This window comes from Gekko japonicus, unplaced genomic scaffold (genome assembly GCF_001447785.1).
Source record: "Gekko japonicus isolate JY-2015 unplaced genomic scaffold, Gekko_japonicus_V1.1 scaffold3947, whole genome shotgun sequence".
Taxonomy (NCBI): domain Eukaryota; kingdom Metazoa; phylum Chordata; class Lepidosauria; order Squamata; family Gekkonidae; genus Gekko; species Gekko japonicus.
The window spans coordinates 107,156-116,068 of NW_015162079.1; the positions used below are offsets into that span (position 1 = coordinate 107,156).

Sequence of the window (8,913 nt, forward strand, 5' to 3'; positions counted from 1 at the left end):
ATATGACTTTAGAGACAGAAATCCGAAGTAAAGGCAGAAGGACTCGGATAATAGCCTTTTGAAGCGAAGAACAAGAAGATGATCAGAAAGTTCTCTCATAACAACTAACATATTAACATATAAACATTGAAGCTGAGATAAACAAGAACTCTACAAGTATATTGTGATACTAACACTTATAGTATTAACACTTACACTAACAGGGATAAGATCTCCTCCTCTTGTGGTTTTAGTATAGTGTGGTTATCCATTTTTTATCCCTAGATGTAGTTCCCTCCCTAATATTTTCTTTGTAGTTTTGTAGTTTATTGCAAAAATAAAAATATCCCTTGGGGGATTTTAAAGAAAACAAAAAGGAATGGCGGAGGGGGATTTTAAAGAGAAAAAAAAAAGGAATGGCGGATTCTCATCTGGAGAACCAGGTTTGATTCCCGACTGTTCCACATGCAGCCCCCTGGGTGACCTTTGGTCAGCCACAGTTCTCTCAGAGCTCTCTGCATGTAAGGTTGCTAATGGGGAGCCGACCTCACAGGGCAGTTTCTGTCAGAGCTCTCTCAGCCCCACCCGCCTCACAAGGTGTCTGTTGTGGGGAGGGGAAGGGAGTTTGTATGCCGGTCTGAGACTCTGAGTGAACAGCAGGGTATAAATCCAGCTCTTCTCCTCCTCCTCCTCCTCCCCCCCTCCATCTTTGTCATCTTCTCCTCCTCCTTCTCCTCTTCCTCCTCCATCATCTTCATCTTCTTTGTCATTTTCTTATCCTTCTCCTTCTCCTCCTTCTCCTTCATCTTTGTCTTCATCAACTTCATTGTCTTCTTTGTCTTCTTCTCCTCCTGCTCTGCCTCTTCCTGCTCCGTCTTCTTCGTCTCCTCCTCCTCCTCTCTGACTTCTGTGTTCTATGAAACTGTGAAGGTGAACAGAGCATGGGAGTAGGCAGTCATTTTGTGCTTTTCTCTTTGTTCCATGGGAGTGTTAGAATTTCACGACTTTAATGCCACCGTTAGGGCTGAGGGGACTTAGAATGCCAACTATGTCCTGCTTCTCCACTGATGTACCCAAACACACCCAAGTTTCACCTTTATGCTTGTAGAGCTTACACCTGTGGAATGTTAAGCATAGCAGATCTTGAAGATGTACCAGGACCAGGGAGTTTGTTGGGATGCCTCCAGCTAGACTAGCTGGATCAGTGCAGACTGGACTTAAAGAACGGGAACGAAGCTCTGTGTCTGCCTTTCCCTTTGCCTGTCCAGCTAGTGTCAATCGGTTATGTTGTTGCAGGAATTAGGAAGAGGGATGCCTGTATGCCTGCACTGGCTCCTTCTAGGCTGCTCCTCCTGCAGCGTGTGAATAAAACAGGCCACATAATCAAATTATACATGGGAAGTGCTGCATTCTCTGTGATGTGTTAGCCCGCAGTTGTTGCATCTACCGTGAAGTACTCCTAACTTGGTACAGAGCCAGACACACCAATGTGTTTCTTGCTTGTAGGCCGGAGCCAATGTGCTGCTGCAGGACGTGAATGGCAACATTGCCCTTGACTACGCAATGGAAGGGACTGAATCCAGCTGTATCCTCCTGGCGTACCTGGAAGAAAACGGTAGGCATGGACCTTTTGTGATGTACCTCATTCCCCATCAGTTTTGTTCAGTGGTATGGAAAAAGAGCCAAGTGGCAGAGCTCTGTATTTTGTATTTTGTCTCTAAAGTGCCATCAGACATGTATTTCATAGAGCTTTGAGTGTAGATGAGTGTTACCAGGGCTATTTTTGGGCAGGAATGAGGAACGGAGTTCCGGCTGGCTCCCAAGTTGGCCACACCCAGCAGGAACTCATTAGCATAATAGGGCACACCCAACAGCAGGAACTCATTAGGATTGGCTACATTATGGGTGTGTGGCCTAGCATGCAAAGGAGTTCCTGCTACAAAAAAGCCCTGGGTTTTGACCGCAAACAAGGTAAACAGAATAAGAAGCAAAAGGTGGGTGTGGCTGGATAACCACACTTCTGGTAACATGGGAATGTAGCTTAATATGTTAATGAGCGGTGCGGTCAGGGGTGTGGCCTAATATGCTAATTAGTGTATGCGGTTGGGTGTGGCCTATTATGCTAATGAGTTCCTGCTGGACCTTTTTCTACAAAAAAAGCCCTGTGTTACCATTTCCGTCTGGGCACAGGTATGTTAAACATATGTTTGTGTGAATCGGTCTGTTCCTCTGTCATGATCTGGGGTGTGCCACCAGAGGCCTACTAGGCCCAGAGAGCCTGGCAAGCAGTAGGTGAGGCTGGGACTACAATTCCCAGAAGCCCCTGGGAGGTTTTGGAGCCAAAATGGACCAATAGGAAAAGAGGAGGGCTGGGAATAAAAGTTCTGGAGCAGCAGGAAGAGCTGTTCTTTCTTCCAGAGGGCAGAGCCAGAAAGAAGGCTGCTACAGGGGAAAAAACCCTCATCCTGAGGGAGGGGTGAGTAGTGTAAGGCCACTTGAGATAGTGAGCTAGGGAAAGTAAATTTAGACGCGTTAGGGCATTTGATTTCTTTTCTTTTTACCCACTTACTGTTATTATTCTGCACCTTGTTGTTTGACTTCCTATAAAATAAACCTTTTCTTTGTTTTACTCTGCCTGGTCCTCACACCTGTTATTAGGCCTAAAGGGAGGACTGAAGGTCTTGGGAGGGTGCTCTGGGCCTTCTCAAGGGAACCTAAATCCAGAGTGGTGGCAGCGTCAGGTGACACCCCACCTGAGCCGTGACAGCCTCCGTCTGGAATCCAACTTCACACTGAAGTAGCCAAATGTAAGGAAGAATCCCTCACTCCTAGGAACTGCTCTCTTTGGTTTTAACACCTGGTTGTGTAGAGACCTAGACCTCTACCACTACACTGCATTCTGACAAAATGATGGTGTCAGCAGAACAGATCACAAAGAAATGAAATGTGTTGAGGAGATGATAATTTCAAGCCTGCCGATATGCGCTCGCAATGAAATGCAAGCCAGCATGATGTAGTAGTGATTAGATTGTCAGACTAGGACCTGGGAGAGCCAAGTTAGAATCTCTACTCTGCCATGGAAGCTCGCTGGGTGACCTTGGGTGACTCTCAGCCTAATCTCCCTTATGGGGTTGTTGTGAGCATAAAATAAAGGAGTGAAGAACAGCTTAAGCCACTTTGGAACCCCATTGTGGAAAATGGCAGGGTCAGTCTTGGTTAGTATTTGGATAGGAGACCACCAAGGAATATCAGGCTTATGATGCAGAGGCAGGCAATGGGAGACCACCTCTGAATACCTCTTGCCTTGAAATCAGCTGTAAATCAGCTATGACTTGACATTAAAAAAAAGCACCCACAGTGAAGAGGACACACGGATGCTATTGGGGATGAAGTCGATATATAAGGCTCTAGTTAGCTGTCATCTTCTGAGATTACTTTACTATTAGCTGTATAGCAAGTGGGTACCTCTGTAAACCTGCATGGTTTGATTATTTTACAGTTTTTTGTTATTATAATGTCCTCTTTTTCTACTATAAAGTTAAATAGATTTTTTTTTTTAATTAAACATCGATTAGGATTCCACAGGCTTTTCCTTAGGATTTTAAGTATGCCGTGTTATGATAACACCATTCACTGTATTTGAAATCAATATACTCCATATCCAGGTAGAAATGGACTCCTGCAGATGCGAAAGAAAATGTGTTTTTATGCTGGCGAACGTTCTCTAGTAAACTGGTGTCAAAAGTGAGGTTTACTTTTGTGAAGTGATTTTGGACAAAGGCCTTTCCACTGTGACATCATCACACAAAGCCGCCAGCCCTGGGTTTGGGACTGTCTGGCGATTTGAGGGCGGAGTCTGGGAGGGTGGAGTTTCGGGAGGGGAGGGACCCTTGGTAGGGTATAAGGCCATGCGGCCCGCCTTCCCAAGCAGCCATTTTATCCAGGAGAAGTGGAATAGATGTTATGAATAAATAAATAATAAATAAATAAGTGATTTATGTAGTCTGGACATCGGTTGTCATTCCAGGGGATCTCCAGCCCTCCCTAGAAGTTAGCAGCCCTGTCATCACAGAATGTAACAACACCACTTTTACACACCTCAAATACGTGTCTGAGCACTATTGACCGAGACATGACAAACTGCCTTTATCAAGATGGATTATTTCTTTAACATTCTGGTGGCTCTAGGCACTTGAATATGTCAAGGCAAAAGCACATGTTTGTTTGTTTTTGTTCTCTAACCAGTAAGCATATACCTCTTCAGCGTTTTTCCTTGTTTCCTTTTCTGTCATAAATCTGATTTCTTTACAGTGCTTCTACTGTACTACTTGGTTACAGTTTGTTGCATGCAAATGAGAGACAACAAACTGCCTTTATCAAAATGGATTATTTCTTTGACATTCTGGTGGCTGTGGGCACTTGAATAGGTCAAGGCAAAGGCACATGTTTGTTTGTTTTTGTTCTCTAACCAGTAAGCATATACCTCTTCAGCGTTTTTCCTTGTTTCCTTTTCTGTCATAAATCTGATTTCTTTACAGTGCTTCTACTGTACTACTTGGTTACAGTTTGTTGCATGCAAATGTCTTGGATACCACTTCTTGACTTTTAGCACTTTCCCTCTTTTTAAAAAAACATAAGTTCTGGATAGATGCCACCTGTGCTCCCTTAGTTACCCTCAGCTCTACAGGAATTTTGTACGGTAGATTATCTTTTGTTACTGTTGGTAGCACGGCACTGTTTCATTGTTTTGCTCTGTGTGCTTTAGAAGGAAAGCCCTCACCTCCCCACGTTTTATGTTCCCACACAATTCCACTCAACCTCCCCCTTTGGACTGTTAATAGAGACTTCTGTGTGAGCGTGATTTCCCCCACTACCCTTCCTGCTTCTTTGTGAACATAAGAACATAAGAGACGCCAATGTTGGATCAGGCCAAAGGCCCATCCAGCCCAACACTCTGTATCACACAGTGGCCAGAAATACCAGTGCCATCAAGAGGTCCACCAGTGGGGCCAGTGGGTCCTTTCAGTTATGAAAACAGCTTGGAACATAAACCTAAGAACATAAGAGAAGCCATGTTGGATCAGGCCAGTGGCCCATCCAGTCCAACACTCTGTGTCACACAGTGGCCAAAAAACCAGGTGCCATCAGGAGGTTGACCAGTGGAGCCAGACTCCAGAAGCCCTCCCAGTGTTGCTCCCCAAGCACCAAGCATACAGTGCATCACTGCCCCAGATATAGTGTTCCATCTATACTTGGTGGCTAATAGCCACTGATGGACCTCTGCTCTTAGGGTCGCCAGGTCTGGGTTGGAAAATACCTAGAGACTTTGGGGGTGGAGCCAGGAGAGGGTGGGGTTTGGGGAGGGGAGGGGCCTCAGCAGGTTACAATACCATAGAGTCCACCCTTCAAAGCAGCCGTTTTCTCCAGGGAAGCTGATCTCTGTCAGCTGGAGATCTGTCGTAAAAGTGGGAGATCTCCAGGTCCCACCTGGAGGCTGGCAACCCTATCTGCTCCCTATGTTTATCCATTCATCTCTTGAAGCTGTCCATGCTTGTAGCTGCCGCCACCCCCTGTGGCAGTTCATTTCACGTGTTAATTAACCTTTGGGTGAAGAAGTACTTCCTTTGATATGTTCTAAACCTACTGCTCATTGGCCCCAGTCACACGGGCCGGAAAATGCGGGGGGGAAGTGTGGCTGTTTGCCCTGGAGCAAAGTAATGCGCGGCAGCCCGATCACATGTCCCGTGGAGGTCCCGTGGGTATGCCGTTAGGTGCCGATCACACAGCTATCCTGCAGCGCGGCAAAGAAGCGGCGTGGCACAATCACACTGGCAATCGCTAGGCACCACTTCCGTGGCAAATGGGAATTTTTTCCCCTCATCACAGTATGCGCATGTGCTGGTGGACGTTTGTGCGCATCCTGTGGAGACTTAAAAAAAACACATCCTGTTTGCGACGGGACATGGCCGGGCACCGGATGCCACGGGATTCCAGCGGAAACACGATCAGATGCCCACCCTTGCCCCGCGTTTCCCGGAAACTAGCACATCGTATGTACTAGTTTTTTACTCTGTATCTTCGGCAAGAAGCCACGGGTTAGCCACGGGTGCACCGCAGATGTTGCGGTGTGATCACGCCTGGAAAATCCGCCTATCATCCGTATCTTTAGCGCGGCAAACGCTCCGTGTGAACGGGGCCATTAATTTCATTGAATGCCCACGAGTTCTTGTATTGTGAGAAAGGGAGAAAAGTACTTCTTTCTCTACCTTCTCTATCCCATGCATAATTTTGTAAACCTCTATCAGGTCAACTCTCACTCGTTGTTTCTCCAAGTTAAGGAGCCCTAAACTCTTTAACCTTTCTTCAGAGGGAAGGTATTCCACCCCCTTAATCATTTTAGTTGCCCTTTTCTGCACTTTTCCCAAGGCTATAATATCATTTTTGAGGTGCAGTGACCAGAACTGTACACAGTATTCCAAATTTTAAGCTTTGCTTAAAGGTCCTCCCACCCCTCTTTTTAGAACATGTTTTTGCCATTCAGGCTTCTGCCTCACCATATTGCTACTGTTATTTTACTTCGAGAATATCTTTGTACTCTGCTTTAGAAACATACATGAGGCCCCCCTCCCTCAGTTTATTTTCACACTATCTTGATTCTTTCTTGGACCAATATTGGTGTCCGGTAATTAAACGTTAATTGAATGTTGGAGAGTTGGTTTTCTTGTTTGGAGATTTGCGTTCTATGTTATTTCCTTTGGAGGGGTGATATGTGAATGCGCTTTCTTTCAATGCAAACTTTCCCTCCTAATTTGCTAGGTGTTCGCTTTCTTCTGTGAAGGTGTGGCTGGCAACCATTATTCCTTCACAGAATTTCTAATTGTGCATTCACATTCACCATTAACATTTTTAAATCCTTCCTTTCCTTCATGAAGTTCAGGGCAACATGCTTTGTTCTTTCCTTCTCATTTTGTCCTTGTGGAAACCTAGAGAGGTTAGGAGACAATCCCTTAGGGCTGCCAAGTGTGGGTGGGTAAACCCCCGCTTTGGAGGCCCGATTTCCGCCGCCGCAGAGTCGGGCCCCAGAGGGAACTCCCCCCCCCCCCCCGAAGCGTAGGTGATGCAACCACGTCAATCACGTTGGGGGCGTGACCCGGATCGTCAGAGGGAAAACTCTATGGTTTTCCCTCCGACGATCCAGGCCACGCCCCCAAAGTGGTCGACGCGCACATCCCACAACGGCTCCCGGAGACCGGCGAGGCTCCCCCGCCGGTGAGTTTCTCAGACTTGGCAACCCTACAATCCCTACATCATTTCTCCCTAAGTTCCTGCAGTTTCTTTTCTAACTTTAGCCAATGGCTGCTCTCTGGGGTTGGGTATCCTATCCATGATTTTCTATCTATTAGTTTCTACTTTCCTCCTGTGTGCAATGTTTTTATCTTTAGTCCCTTTTTTTTTGCTCTCTTCCCTCCTTTTCTCTGTTTAATTTTTCATTCCTCACTACAATCTACTGCGTGTTTGACTGTGGCTCAGTCTGGAATCTTTTCCTTCAGAAAGCCTGCCATGGTTCTGAGCAGTTAGCTACAGTTTTTTTCAAATTGTCACTTTCAACGGTCATCAGCTGTCTCCCAACTGCCAATTCTTCACCCACTCACCCACTGTTTCTAAACCTGTTCCTATTGGAAAATTTCACGGAAATCTTTTGTCTCTCATCTTTAAACATATTTTTCTGCAGAGCTGAGAAATACAATACATTGAGTATTTCAGATGATCCTTATTTATTGTCATATTCATTGACATAGGCCACCAAGTTTTGGGGCCCAGAAGGTATTGGCAGGCATGAGACACAAATATGAAAATCTTATCCAACCTCTCAAAATATCCCTTTCCAGGATTCACTAAACTCTCAAGGGGTTGATCAGGCTGATTTCTCCCCTTTCCCCTTTATTTTCCTTTCTCTTCTGGCTGGTTTTTAAAGTCCCCCTCCTGGCCAATTTTAAAATTCTTATTTTGACACCTTCCTGTCGAGTTCCCCAAGTATTTAGAGACCTCTACCCTGACTGTGTGAGGCTCAGTTTTGACTGCTTTCATTATCTTTTTTTTTTGGTAAACAAATTTTTATTTTCTCAGGAATACAACATATAAAACATTTCATTCTATCAATTGTCTACCCCATTCCCAGTTCGTCCCCTCCCTCCAATGGCTTCCCACAATGCTTCCACCCCTGCTCCAAATTACTTCATATCATCAACAATATCAGTTTCTCATCATTACAATCTAAAGATAACATCATTTGACTTAATATTGATCTAAACATATTAAGTTTTGTTTCACATCCCAGTTCTTTTCCAGATAAATTTTAAAGTCATTCCATTCTCCAAAAAACTCATCGTCTTCTTTGTTATTCAGTTTTTTTGTAATCTTATCCATTTGTGCCATGAACAGAACTTTTTGTATCCATTCTTCAACCTCTGGTACCTTTTCCGTCTTCCAAAACTGAGCATAAATCATTCTCGCTGTCACTATCAGGTACTGTGTAAGGCTCAGTTTTGACTGCTTTCATTATCCACACAGAGGCCAGCCAGCTTGCCATGAGCATGATACCGTTTTGTCAAAAAGAAAATTAATTCATAGTTCTCTTTTTAAAATGTTTTCCATAGGTGTGGAACTAAATTCTCTGTGCCAGATGAAAACGCAGAAAGCTACAGCAATGCTTGGGGATGTCAGACATCTCTTATCCAGCGGAGGAACTGTGAATCAGAAGAACGATGAAGGCATCACGTTGGTAAGCTAATGTTGTTCTTAGGGGCTCCAGTCTAGTAGACTTTACGTTGATGTTGATGTATACAAACGCTTGAGCACACAGACTTAAAAGTCTGCATTTTGCGATCAAGAGCCACAGCCACATTTTGAAAAACTAAGATGTGGTGGCAACGG

General features: G+C 44.9%; 1 protein-coding gene across 1 annotated transcript in view; it reads left to right on the forward strand.

The window, feature by feature from the left end:
• The window catches only part of LOC107105641 (unconventional myosin-XVI-like), a gene marked incomplete at its 3' end in the record, with an annotated part of 69,516 nt that extends 60,755 nt beyond the window's left edge, over positions 1-8,761 (forward strand). The window contains exons 5-6 of the mRNA XM_015405640.1: positions 1,486-1,594; positions 8,637-8,761. Of these exons, the coding sequence (XP_015261126.1) occupies positions 1,486-1,594; positions 8,637-8,761 (234 nt within the window). The remainder of the gene's footprint in view (positions 1-1,485; positions 1,595-8,636) is intronic.
• Between the last annotated feature and the right edge of the window lie 152 nt (positions 8,762-8,913).